Source organism: Malaclemys terrapin, chromosome 1 (genome assembly GCF_027887155.1).
Source record: "Malaclemys terrapin pileata isolate rMalTer1 chromosome 1, rMalTer1.hap1, whole genome shotgun sequence".
Lineage (NCBI taxonomy): Eukaryota > Metazoa > Chordata > Testudines > Emydidae > Malaclemys > Malaclemys terrapin.
Genome location: NC_071505.1, coordinates 98324064 through 98337705, shown reverse-complemented (window position 1 = coordinate 98337705; position 13642 = coordinate 98324064). Strand labels below are relative to the sequence as shown.

At 38.9% G+C, this 13642-nt stretch overlaps 1 protein-coding gene across 1 annotated transcript in view; it reads left to right on the top strand.

Moving 5' to 3' along the window:
• Positions 1 to 13642, top strand: part of POLR3B (RNA polymerase III subunit B) — a 126410-nt gene that overhangs the window by 97065 nt on the left and 15703 nt on the right. Inside the window, exons 24-26 of the mRNA XM_054032846.1 lie at positions 6616 to 6719; positions 9212 to 9378; positions 10623 to 10736. Of these exons, the coding sequence (XP_053888821.1) occupies positions 6616 to 6719; positions 9212 to 9378; positions 10623 to 10736 (385 nt within the window). The remainder of the gene's footprint in view (positions 1 to 6615; positions 6720 to 9211; positions 9379 to 10622; positions 10737 to 13642) is intronic.

Sequence of the window (13642 nt, the reverse complement as noted above, 5' to 3'; positions counted from 1 at the left end):
CCTGCTCAATTTACTCATGTCCTTTCATCCTTCAGGTCCTTCCTTTAAGCATGCTTCTTCTAAACTGCCTGTACTTCCCAGCCCTCCCTTCAAGACACATCAACAAAATAAAATTGAGGAGGAAAGAGAAATTAAACAAAATGGGAAATGAACGTAGCACCATTAACTGTCTCCCACTTTCTAGCCTTCATCTGTATGTTGTTTGGGACAGTGACCTTATCTTGGTTGCCTACCAAGTACTTGGCACACTTCTAATGCTAGTAAACAGATATATACCCATCAGAGAGAGTTTACTGTCCAATTGATAGGAGACATTTGGTTTAACTGAAGGATTGTTTGTGTATTTCCAAGAAGGGTAAGAAAACGTCCTACCTTGCTCTTTTTATCTTAAATTCTTCAAGCAAAATCATCTCTAGATGCAAAGAAGGTTGAGAGAGCACTCGACTAAACAAGCTTCATCTGCGTTCCATACAAAACTAAATTATTATATTTCCAGATTTCCCCTTGCTTCTCTACAAGTCACAATGAGGGGAAAAGTTAGACTCCTTTGATGTGAAAAAAGCAATATATCACTTCTCTGAAAGAACATTTCTCAGTCTCTCATGTGAAAAAGGATTAACACCTCCAACAAAGGTCCTCTAGATCACAGAACTAAGCAGCAATACTGAACAGTATTCCTGAGGAGTGGAAAAACTGTATTTAAGCAAGAGATTGTTTGAACTGGCAAACAGAAGCTTTTTAATAGCTGAAGATCTAAGATAAAGGATTAAACCTTTCTGAAGTATCTACACTTAAACTACTCTAAAGACAAGGAAGCGAGTTTAAATTCATGAAAGACCATCTTTGTTTTCCTAAATGAACAATGTTCTTTAGTGTCAAAATAGAATCTATTCACTGCATTGTGAACTATATAAACTTTATTGCAATACCATATATCTGTTAGTGTGGTCTTGTTTAGGGTTTACTTTATTGAATTCTGACTTGATTTGAGCAGCTGCTGGGGACACAATATTTGCCCACATTTAAACTGATCATTATTAAAATATTTTGATGTAGACAAAATAAAGAAATATGCTGATTATCTGTTCTGTTAAAGAATACTTGTTCTGTATGTATAAGAGGAGCATGTGAAATAAAATATTATAGCTTTAAGTGGCAATTTGTGGCATTTTCCCATACACCACTCTTAATTTGATACTTCATTGTTTCATAACATTAGGCATTATATCTAATAAACATGTATATTGGTCTAATACATATTAAATGTTTGGAGCCGTGTTAAGCAGATTTTTATTTTAAAAATAGGCTTGATATCTACTGATATGTAATGTGAGATGACCGCTCCAGAGATCTGAGATGGATATCATTTGCTTGGGATTAGGAATGGGAGGATTTTAATTTATTTATTGCCATTTTTATATTCAAAAGTTAAGTGTAAGAAAATGAAATCCCATAGCACTTCTGTTAGAGCTCCTGATTGTTTAACCAAACCTTCGCTTAACTTGCTGTCTTAAGAACTAAATTACAGCATTTTTTATCTCAAATAGCAAACAGGTAACCTTCTGACCTTTTCAGTAAATCCCCAACTGAACCTTTGAAATTAGACTGGTTTCGCATTTTATGGCACAAAATAAAAATCTTATTCCGTTATAGTGTATCCTGAACACACATTTTATTAAGCTCTTGACTCATTCAGCCATGTGTATTTTGTAAAGTTCCTATGGTTATTGTTTTACAATAGCTGCTTCCAGAAGCATTGTAAGGGTTTCAATTAATCAGCTCTTTGTGTGCTTCAGACTATGCAAATTTATCGCATCAAGCCATTCAGCAGCTCATGGGAAAGCCGTGTACAAACTGTATTGTCTTCTAGCGCCGCCTCTCATTTAGAGTGATGTTTTTAATAAGCGAGCTAATCAAGTTTACTTATGCATTATTTATCTGTTCATTTTAATTCTGTTCTTCTTTCTATCCTATGTCAAATGGGATGTAGCAAGTGATATGATAGATCTGTAAATGATTCAGGTGTTGAAGAAAGCTAATATGATTTAGCACTCCTTTTTTTCCCCCCTCTGGAGTTGTGTATATAGTTGTGTAATAAACATGATGGCTAATTAGAGAAACTTGAAGCAAACATACCTGGTACCATATATTGATTTGCAGATTTGTCTATAAATCTGTTCTCCCCCAAAATACTTTAACTATAAAACAGCAATTATATTTGAAAATAGCCTTCTTATTGAAAGTTTAGCCCATCCTTTTAATTCCAATGTGTACTCTGTCATTGGACACATCTAGTACTGAAAAATCCAGAGTGCACCTATTAAGGAATTACGGTTATTTTTTTCTAACCATATAAGAGTAAAGGAGCTAAACAAGTTCATCCAGTAGTGGGCTTCTTCTCACCTCTGCAGCAGAAATTAGTAGTAATGCTGCTGCCACTTCTATTCACTTAAGTTAGTCCTCTTTGCTCTCCAGTGCACTGCCTGTTGACAGTAATTAGGCTTTTACATATTAGGTTGTTTGACTTTTTAATTTTTTCATTTGTGAGTGTGTTTTATTTACGGAAAGTATCCGTATGGTGGCTTGTGAAAGAGACTTCCCCCTACTGCTGGATATTTTTGATTATTAAACAGTGTGTTTTAGAGTCAGGGCCAGCTCCAGACACCAGCGCAGGAAGCAGGTGCTTGGGGCGGCCAATGGAAAGGGGCGGCACTTCCAGGGTTTTCGGAGGCAGGTCCCTTAGTCCCTCTCGGAGGGAAGGACCGGCCGCCAAATTGCCACCGAAGAATGAAGCGGCTTTTTATTTTTTTCCTTCGCCGCTTGGGGTGGCAAAAAAGCTAGAACCATCCCTGTTTAGAGTGGTAAATTCACACCTGCTAGCAAGCAACAACAGCAACACGTAAGGGACACAAATTCTAGACTTTTGAGTCTCTGTAGGTGGACAGGTAAAATCTCTCAATAAAAAAAGTGAAGAGATGAATGTATCTTTAAGACCCTGATCTTGCTAAGAGATCCACGTTGTGAGACCCAGTCCATGAACAGAGTGGGATTCCATACAGATTGACATTTATGCCCACATGGATCCCTTTGCAGGGTGGGGTGAATATGTAGTCAGGAAATTATCACATATCTGAACACAGTACGGCGCCAGTTGAAGAACAGCTCCTAGTTATCTTCTGTTCGGAAGAAAAGTTTGCTTGAAAAGATTTGATTTATTTGGGTGCTGTGTTGCAAAGCACTGGAGTACTTCTCGTTAATTGGATTTTTTAAAATGCTGTTAATATAGATTTTATAAATTGCACTGAAATATTTGGAAGACTGTTTCAGGAACATCTTTTTTTAAAAAAAGAAATTAATTATATTCTGTCTGATCTCGATAATAAATTCCTTGCAAAAGTTTGTTCCAGAATTAAAGGGTTTTTTTGTTTGTTTGTTTGAAGTTGAGTGAATAGGCAGAGACCTAGAAAGCATGTGGCAATCTGCCTGCTTAGGCTCATATTTGTAACGTAAGTCCACATATTTTTTAAATAAAAAAACAAGTTTCACTCCATGTAGAAGAACACATGCAGAATTATTTCCTGAACTCTTTATAGATGTTCAGCTCTGTCCCCAATATGAGAACTGAAATGTGTAGGTGTGGGCAGAATGTGTCCCATAATAGTACAGCATTTTAAAGTAGATCAGTCTCAGACTACATCTCTCACAAGAGATGGGGCATTTAAAGGCGGGGGGGGGAGAGTAGCATTACATGAGACTGAGGTATACATTAAAATATATATATGATGGAGGAAAAAAGTTTTGAGGTGATGAGCAAAACTATTGGCTCCCTAAGTATGACGAATAGGGAATTCAGGCAAAACTATTTTATTTCCTTTTTAATGCCACAGAGGAAGTTTATACCCTAGTTTGAGAGTGTGTTCTTTTTCTGTAGATGGGCATGGTAAAAAATCAGTAGGTAAAGTGGATTTCAGTTCATACTTGGACAGGGAAAGCTCTTTAAATCCTGAGATTGTTTTATATCCTACATTTTTGGGGGTAATGCTCTATTATCCAATTTCAAAGTGGTGTTGCTATTGTCATGGATGATTTCATTTTATTTTTCATTGCCAAAAGGCTACACTGGATAGAGCTAATTTGCCTGTTTGGGTGTGTGGTGGTTGTCTTTTTTTCCCTGAGGGATTTTAACCCTGCAATGTGTTTTTGCTTTTCACCAATAGACGGTTGTGCTGTAAACAATGGGTCAAGAATTCTGCTTGAGTTGGGCGTGGAATCTGGGGCTTAAAATATGAACCTGTAAATAGTGTGTTTAATATCAACATAATTTCTGTGTGATTAATTTTGTGTTCTGTGCTTTTCCAAGGTCCTGAGAAAATTTGTTTTTTAAATTAAATACATCATTAACCGTATTAAAAAAAATGTTGATGGTCTGTATATTGCATTAATTTAAGACTAGATAAAAAGTTTCTGGTGATTATTTGTGTGAGATGATCTTAGAATTGTGGGGTAGGAAAATATCTTCAGTCGTGTTCTGCAAATTTAGATGTATACTATATATAATGTTGTAACGTTTTTAAAAAAAATAAAATCTGGATTTAGAATTAAGATTTAGAACTTTTTGAAATGGGGACTTTAAAAATGGCCTACTCAGTTTCAGATCATCAGATTCTGTCTAAATATTTTGTTTTAACTTCTAAGCTCATTATGCTCTCTTTGTGTTAACTTGTATTAAAATCTGTCAGCTATGACTGGTCTCATAAGCACAGTCAGCGGACCAGAATAAGTTAATTATTTACTTGTGTCACTAGTGCTCTTCATCTAATGAAATGCACAGCTGTGTTAGATCTGCAGTTGGATGTGTAGATTCCATTGTTATACAAGTCAGCAGAGGGTAGAAGCCGCTATGATGGAGAGCCCTCAGTTCTTTCTGCTGTTCTGCCTTTCTGTGTCGATTTCATGGATCTTTTATCATTTACTTTCACACAAAACAAACAACACAGTGGCTGTCTGCTATGGGAACCGTCTTGGCATATTAAAGGGTTTTCAGAGCCTCAAGTAATTTTAAGTTAGCTAAAATTGAATTTTTGGCTTACAGGTGCCCTTAGTCCACATGCAATCTATGAAAACATTAGAAGTGAAAGGGAATGGGGCGAAACTCTCAATTTATATATCCATAAATATTTTTTGGGGGGTGAGGGGGAAATATGCAGTATGCAGAAGATTTAATAAAAACTCTTGTATTCTAATCTGCTTTCACCAAATGATCACATCTTTCTGGGGAAAGGATTGTTAATGATTTGTTGCAAAGAGTTAGGGAAAATTAGTCTGTACTAGATTACAAACTAAACATAAAAATACAAAAGCTCCAGTTGTCTTCCCCTTTTTCCCCTCCCCCATACTTACCATTCTCATTCTATTAACTACTGTCCCATGCACCTATCCCTGTCTTGTTTGGACAGTGGATGAGGAGCTCCCTCCTGAGCAGACGCCAATATCCCTCTGTGAACTGGCTGGTTGGGGGATGCCTTTTTAGGGATGTAACCAGCACCCTCAGTCTTTGCTCAACCCCCTCCAGCCTAGGACTTTTCTGACCAAAGTGTGCTCTGGCAGTTGCACCAGACTGATCTCAAATAGATTGCAGATTCTTTCCACTCTGAGGGCTTCTGGAAAAGATTGACTAAAACACTAGGCTTCGTTCAAAGGAATAAGGTTTTTAGTGCTTGCATTTTAGCACCTGATTTGAGATGCAATATCAGTCTGTATGCCTTGTACGGTGGTGGTCTTTTAATTTGTCAAATTAGATTGGAACATTGGAAACAATGTTCAGGGTTGGAGAGGAAAGGTTTGTAAAGTATCGTAAACCAATTTGAATGGGTTTCACACATCTGACTAGCTTTTGGAATTGGTAACCTACTTACCCCCACCTATGATCTTTAAACTATCATGACTGACATTTTTGGAAACTTTTTTTTTTTTTTTTTTTTTTTAGCGTAGAGGGGTCCATATCTGTCTAACAAATTGTAAGGTGTCTGGGACTTGATCATGTTTTCCTTGGTTTCAGAAAGCTCCAAGTACACAGTCTTTTGCGCAGTAAATAAGTACCAACAGAAAACACATTATTTTGGGTCAGTTTTCTCAAAGGCTTGACTTCAGACAAACGTTTTATTCATGCATGTTGGCCAAGATTTAAAAAAAATTAAAAAAAAAAATCAATGATTTTCGGTGCCCAGCAAGACATCTTAAAGGGGTCTGATTTTCAGAAAGCATGCGGCATCCATTCTGAAAATTAGGTCCCTTTTAAGGTGTCACAAGTTAAGTGCCCAAAATCTTTAACCACTTTTGAAAAATGTAACCAGTATTTTCATCTCCAATGCCTTATGTTAGTGAATGAGCAAAATATTACCACTGAAGTTATGTATGGGTATGTTAACTCCGCTGGTTCTGCTGCAAGGGCACTGTTTTGGATGGTGTGGACTGTCATCGTAATGGAATTTATTCTTGCTAAAAAGTTACCCATGAGAAAAAGAGAGGGGAGGGGCTGAATAGTAAGAAAGTTTGGTAGTATCAGTCCTGATGTTGTCTCGCTTTTTGTGAATTGAAATATTTTCTCTTCTCTAGGGGTATGTGGGCTGATAGTACCTCAGGAGGACATGCCATTTTGTGATACAGGAATTTGTCCAGATATCATTATGAATCCTCACGGCTTCCCATCGCGTATGACGGTTAGTAATTTATGTTATGATTTAAAAAAACATTGTCCCAGAAATGGACAGTGAAGTGGATTAACCACAGTAAACAAGGTGTGAAAGTTGGACAACAAGATGCAGCATTGCATTTAAGATGTTCTTCCAGCCTTCATTATGTCACATTGTGTCTGCCCTGGGATTCTTCAGTGGGCTGCTTTGTATATGTCATAAGATATCTAAATATAATATATAAAATAAATGGTGATATAGTTTCTGGACATCCTGCACATGAGGTGCTGTGCCTGAGACTTGTAGGAAAGCAAAACATACAAGTTATTCAGTCATTTGAGAGAGAGAGAGGATACTATCCTTCCCTTAACACTGTTTTAACACGTGCTGTCCAAGCTACGCATCAGCTTTCTTCATTCCAAGGGAAGTTTGCCTACCTATTCTTCTGGCCTTCATCAGTGTGCTTCAAAAGGGATCGAGAGAGAGAGAAACACTAATAGTTCTGACTCTGTCACTGATGGGTTGGTAAGCTTGGATTTATTCAAATCATTGTAATCCAGTCTAAACACTTATGTACCATCACACAGTAAAGTTTAACTAGGTGCTAAAGTGTTTGTAGGATTGAGGCCTAATAGAGTATTTGACTAACTCTGTAAAATAAATGGTTTTCATTGAACTATTTAACAAAAAAAGAATTAAAATAAACTACCCATTTAAAGCTCAGATTTTGTGTCTATTAATGCATGGGGGGGAAATTGGCGCACTGGTCAACTATTGAAAAAGAAACCAAGGAAAACTTCAGATTCCAAATTTCTTTTTGGCAAGAAACTGCTAAACCACCATGAAATAATAGATCCTGAATTGGAAGCCAGCTTCCTATAAAATATAATCTTATTATTGCTCCCTTGTTTTATTCTTTCGCTCTTCCTATTCAGTTCCCTCTTCCTTCAATACCATGATGCATCTCTTCTAGCTCATGTATCTTTTCTTCTCTTGTTAAACTTCAAAATATTTTTCATTGACTCTCAGTGTTGTTTGTTTCTCTAATACAGTGGTTCCCAAACTTTAACAACCTGTGAACCCCTTTCACTAAAATGTCAAGTCTTGCGAACCCCCTCCTAAAAATGAATATTTCCAGGGATTTTCTCCTTTACCTGAGTATAAATTATAAAAGCAGTGATCTTGAAAATATAAAATTTGTTTTTATGACATGCTTATTACACACTATTTATTATTATTTATCATTACAGTATTTTTATTACATTATGAAAATGGCATCACTCTTCCAAGCTCTCACTTTCGTAGCTTGTATCACTTTGAATAAGCCTGTTATAAGATAAGGCTCCTATGTTTCATCAAAGAGTATCAGATGTGAAACAAGCATGAAGGTATTTAAGAAGCCAACTTAAAGAGTTCCTCCTACACAAGCATTCAGGTCTTGAGCAGTCCAGGCAAACAACGCACATTACAACAAAGCTTCATAATAATTTTAAAAACAGTACTAGCTGCCTATTTAATTTTAAAAACAGCAAAAAATATCCACCTCCCTTTCCATTTCTTATAAGGAGTCTTGAAGTTTAAGGAGTCTCCTCAGTGTGATAGATATGCTTGCTTTGATCTGCTTAGCTCTTAGAAGTCCAGGGGCTCCGGGCTGCTGGCCCCATGGTGCCTGGGGTCCCTAGGGACAGCTCTGTCGGCCACTAGGGAATTTTTTCCCGAGAACCCCTGTAACATTTCACGAACCCCAGTTTGGGAACCACTGCTCTAATACATACTTTTTCTTCAGGACATTCCTCCTTTTCAGCGAGATTGTGACATTACAATCTGCCTAGCATAAGGAGCAGCTGGGGGGGAAGATATTGACTTGGGAGCTCTCAGGAGTCACAATCTCGCGTCCGGTCTCCCTACTGCTCCAGGCAGGATGTAATCTTTGGGTCTATGCCAGGCACAGCAGATTCTCCCTAACATGCCAGCATAGCTATGTCACTGAATTTACTGGGGACAGAGCCAAGACTCCATCCAGCTGGGTTGGGGAAGTATAAGCTCTACAGAGCCTACTTCCCCATATGAGTTACTGTCCATGATGAAAGTAACTGGTACATAGACCTATGGGAGTGCTTTGCACCCCCTTATGCCCTTGCACTGCCATGCTAGTCAGGCTATATCTGGCCTTTTATTTATTCAGCCTTTCTCCCTTGTTGGTTTTTAACTTCTGTTTTCTTTTTTTCTCACCACTATCTTTCTCTCCTCTACTCCTGCTACTGATCTCCAGCATTTTAATCTCCTTGGTTTTCTGGTAGCGGGGACTAGATCAGAAGTCCTGTTCACCTTCCAAATGTGAATGAGGACGAGCCAGGTGACAGTGAATTTGCAAGTCTTGCCCTCCATGTGCCAGTGAATTGTCAGTTCTGTATTAAGATGCTACATTTTAAAACTCGAGGAGGTGTATCAGAGATGTAACATGGATCTCATGGAAGTACTCTTCCTTTTATAACTTTCTCATGTTTTCCATTGCACAGGTGGGAAAGTTAATTGAGCTCTTGGCAGGGAAAGCTGGTGTCCTAGATGGCAGATTTCACTATGGAACAGCTTTTGGAGGTAGCAAAGTTAAGGACGTGTGTGAAGATCTCATTCACCATGGGTATAACTACTTAGGGAAGGACTACGTAACATCTGGCATCACTGGGTAAGAACCTGCTGCGAAAATTTAGGCATTTCAGAGTAGGAGTGAGGAAAGGGCAATTTTTAAGTAATTTTCTTTTTAAAAAAAAATGGGCAGCAATTTTTATGTGCTGTTAAAATAAGATTTGCAATGTCACGTTTACTACAATAGTACTGTTAAATATGGAATTGGAGGCAAGTGTCTGTTCCTTGGGTTATATCTGTGTGTGCTTTTTTGCTGATTATACAGTGATTCAATCTTACATAGTTGTCTGATCTGTAACTTCCTGCTGTATTGATAAGACTGTCTTCAGAGACAAGGAATTCAAAGAACATGAGAGAGTTTAGGAACAGGAAAAACCCATATGGCCCAACATGCTTGCCCTTTTAAAAAGGTCTCTTAATCCCACTTTCCTGCTTTTTCACTATTCCTCCCAGTCTCCCCCACCTCCCTCCACTCACAAATCAAATGTATTCAATGGAAAGGATAATCATAGAATATCAGGGTTGGAAGGGACCTTAGGAGGTCATCTAGTCGAACCCCCTGCTCAAAGCAGGACCGATCCCCAGACAGATTTTTGCCCCAGATCCCTAAATGGCTTCCTCAAGGATTGAGCTCACAACTCTGGGTTTAGCAGGCCAGTGCTCAAACCCCTGAGCTATCCCTCTGCCCTCCCAATCAACATATGGAATAAAGTAATTGGCAAGGCAATTAGAATATAAATGAATTCAAGAGACACCTAGATATAAGTGCCCTATTTACTTCTTGATCCCTAAATTAGGTATACATTCTGCATGCATTTCTTTCTATGGATAACATAAGCTATATGAATGATACAAATTAAATGATGTGAATAATATCTTAAATCACAGTTCCACATCTCTCAAACAGTGAGTCTTAGCTTGCAACTGATAGCACACGGGTGAAATGCAACCACACAGCCTCACTGAAATCAGATGGGCTCTGCACTGGCACAGCAGTTTGCCCCCATGCTATCAGTTGCAGATTCAGAGCCTTATTCTCCACATGAGTGTACAGTAATACACTGTACTGTTATGAGGACGCACTACCAAACTATTCTCTAGAAGTTTATTCATGACTCCATTGCAGATTGTCCTAAAAGTCCAGATGCATTTTTTTAAATAATTCATGACTCCTGGGTTATTTCAAGTTGCTTTGCTGCTGTTCCTATCTAGTAGACTGTTTCATATCTTAGGGTAAAAATGAGCTGACCAAGAAGATTGTGTTTGTTGTTTTTATTCCTTTAGAGAACCCTTGGAAGCATATATCTATTTTGGTCCTGTGTATTATCAGAAACTAAAGCATATGGTGTTGGATAAGATGCATGCCAGAGCTCGAGGCCCTAGAGCTGTCCTTACCAGGTATTGTTGAAGAATGTGTGCAGAGTACTTGCTGTATAATCAGAAATGTGCTAAATTCACTAAGCAGATAAAAGATTAAGGTGGTTTGTCTCTTAGTATTTAACATATTTTATGTTCCTCGTTTAATATTATTTGTGGAAAAAAAACAAAACTCTTGTGGAACTGCGATAGGAGGAAGTTAGTTTGCAAATCCAAAGAGTCCTTCATAAAATTCAAGTTGAGGCTTCTACTCTATTCTTAACTCATTCCATTGCATCTGGGGAAATGTAGACATGAATCACTGGGTGATGTTTTTAACGTAACAGATATAGATCTATGGTGTTGTTTAAGAGCATTGCTCTCACTTTTTGTTTCAGTCCTCACTGGCATGTTAAAAGCTTTTTTTTTCTTCTGTTTTTGATGGAACTGTAGTGTTCTCACAACACAGTGTGTGAATGGAAGAAAAACTTCCTTTGATATTGGAGCAGTCACTGGTATTTTTACATAGTACAATTAATGTTGTGACACCAACTTTTGCCCTTTAAATTGTAGCCAATCCATTCATTTCATATTAATGTAAACACCCCTGTCTCTTTTCCCCCTCCCACCCAACCCCAATCCCTGTGGTATGGCCAAGAAAGATCTATACCCCAAGATGGCATTTACCAATCAGTGACCTTTCTGTTCTTATTCAGTATGGTGCTTGTTGGCAATTTCAGCACACCCTGCAATTCATCAGTGTCAAAACTTACAAAGAAGCCTGTGATAAGTCTCCATTTTCAGCTGTTTCATTAAAGATCTGATAAAGCTTCCTCAGTTCCCGTGGTGCGGCTATCATTGCACTAAATATGAATTCTCCAGTCACGTTTGCTTTCATCTGGCTTTCTCCTTGAATAAACATGGGCAAGTCTACACTACCCTGCTACATCAGGAGCAAAAAGGGTCAACACTGGTGTCTTTAGTTTCAAGTTTAGGAGTCAGAGGATGTGCTTGAAAAAGCATGTATGTAATGCAGTATGCTTCCAGAGATTTACTACCTCCATCTACATCAGGGATCTCAAATTCAAATCACCACGAGGGCCACATGAGGACTAGTACATCGGTCTCAGGGCCGCATCACTGACACCTTTTCATATAAAGGTACAAAAGCCCCCCACTCCCTGTTGCTCCCGGCCCCGTCCCCACTCCACCCCTTCCATGAGGCCCTGCCCTGCCTCTTCCAACCCCTTCCCCAAATCCCAACCCTTGACCTGCCTCTTCTCCACCTCCTCCCCTGAGCGTGTGGCTCCCCGCTCCTCCCCCCTCCTTTCTGGAAAGTGCTAAGCACCGCCAAACAGCTGTTTGGTGGCGGGAAGTGCCTGGAGGTAAGCAGAGAAGCGGAGACGTGGCACACTGCCGGGGAGGGGAGTTTGGCGGCCGCAGGAAATAACTCTGCGGGCTGCATATTTGAGACCCGTGATCTACATGTTAAAGGACTCTGAAATCTTTCACTTTAATTGGATTTATCTGGCTTCGTGCCCTTGAGGCCAAACAAAGACTCATCCCCCTTCAGCTATAGTCCATATGGCTGCTCATGCTGCTCAAGTTGATAGGCCAAGAGGATCCATCAAACCTTATTTCACTGAATCACTTTGCTTGGAAGTGACCTCTGGTGGATTACCTTGTCCATCTCGCTGCATCATAGGATTGCTTGCATGATCCCTAAATCCTGTGAGACAGCTAGTTGTCCAGTCTAGTCTTGAATATCACTAGTGAAGATGATTCCAAAATCTCTTCTGGAACCCTATTTACCTAACTAGCCCTCCCTTGGTACTTATATGCACCCACCTAAATCTTTGCACCATTACCTTTTGATCCGTTCTTGTTAACGAATGACAGCAATTGATCACTGTCCGCTTTATAACCTACCCTCACATACCTGCATAATAGTCCATGTCTGCTTTTATCTGGCTTTCCCCTTGCTTTTGAGGAAACTAGCAGATTGTTCTATTTAAGCTGCCTTATGACCACCAGTCTTAGAAACTGTTTTTCTCCACTAGTTCATCCTTTCTTATTACCATCACCTCCACTAAGAGAATGAGTTCCAGACTTTCATGTTTGTTTCTTCATCCATTGCATTTTACAGAGGACAGAGTGAACTAACTGTATCTTAAAATGTGAGTCTGTGCTTTGAATAGTACTCCTATAAAAACGACATTTCATTGTGGGGTTCACTGGTTATTGTCTCAATCATTTCCATATCAAATGTGCTTAGTTTTGCTTTGTAAAACTATCTCTTTACAACTGTGGAAAACTCCACCTGGGATCCGAGAGTCAAAGCTGGCTTCTTTCCTTCTTGAACATCACTAGTACTAAAGATTCTGCAGATTAAGTGATGCCCACACACAGCTGTCTAGCCTCATTGCCTTAAACGTCCGTTTTTGCTTTTTTACTATTGCTATGCATTGAGCTGATGTGTTCATTTATCTCCTTGATACCTAAATTTTTTTTTCCCCATGAGCAGTTAGTTAAGATAGAACCTGTATATATGTATATAGATAGTCTAATATTTATTCTAATGTGTATTATCTTGCATCTGAATTTAATCTGCTATTCTGTTCTATATAGGTTTTTACACCATCATTGTAAGGATTTGAGGGCCTTCCAGTAGTGCATTAAGCAATGTGACTAACATTTGTCACATGTTTGTCCTCCTATCCTTTCCCCAGGGAGAGGTGTGTGCGCAAGGGAGTGTCTTGTTTTAGTGTTTGTTTGGTTAAAAACAAAAAAGAGAGAGACAGAGCTATATGTTTCTGATAGAGAACACAAGTCACAGAAGTGCACCTTGCCAATGGAGTAGGAGGTGGGAAGGTCCTTAGTTCCTGGGGGAGTTCTTTTCACCGTTGGAGTGGCCCCTGAGAAAGCTCTGTCTCCTGCACAGGTCAGCT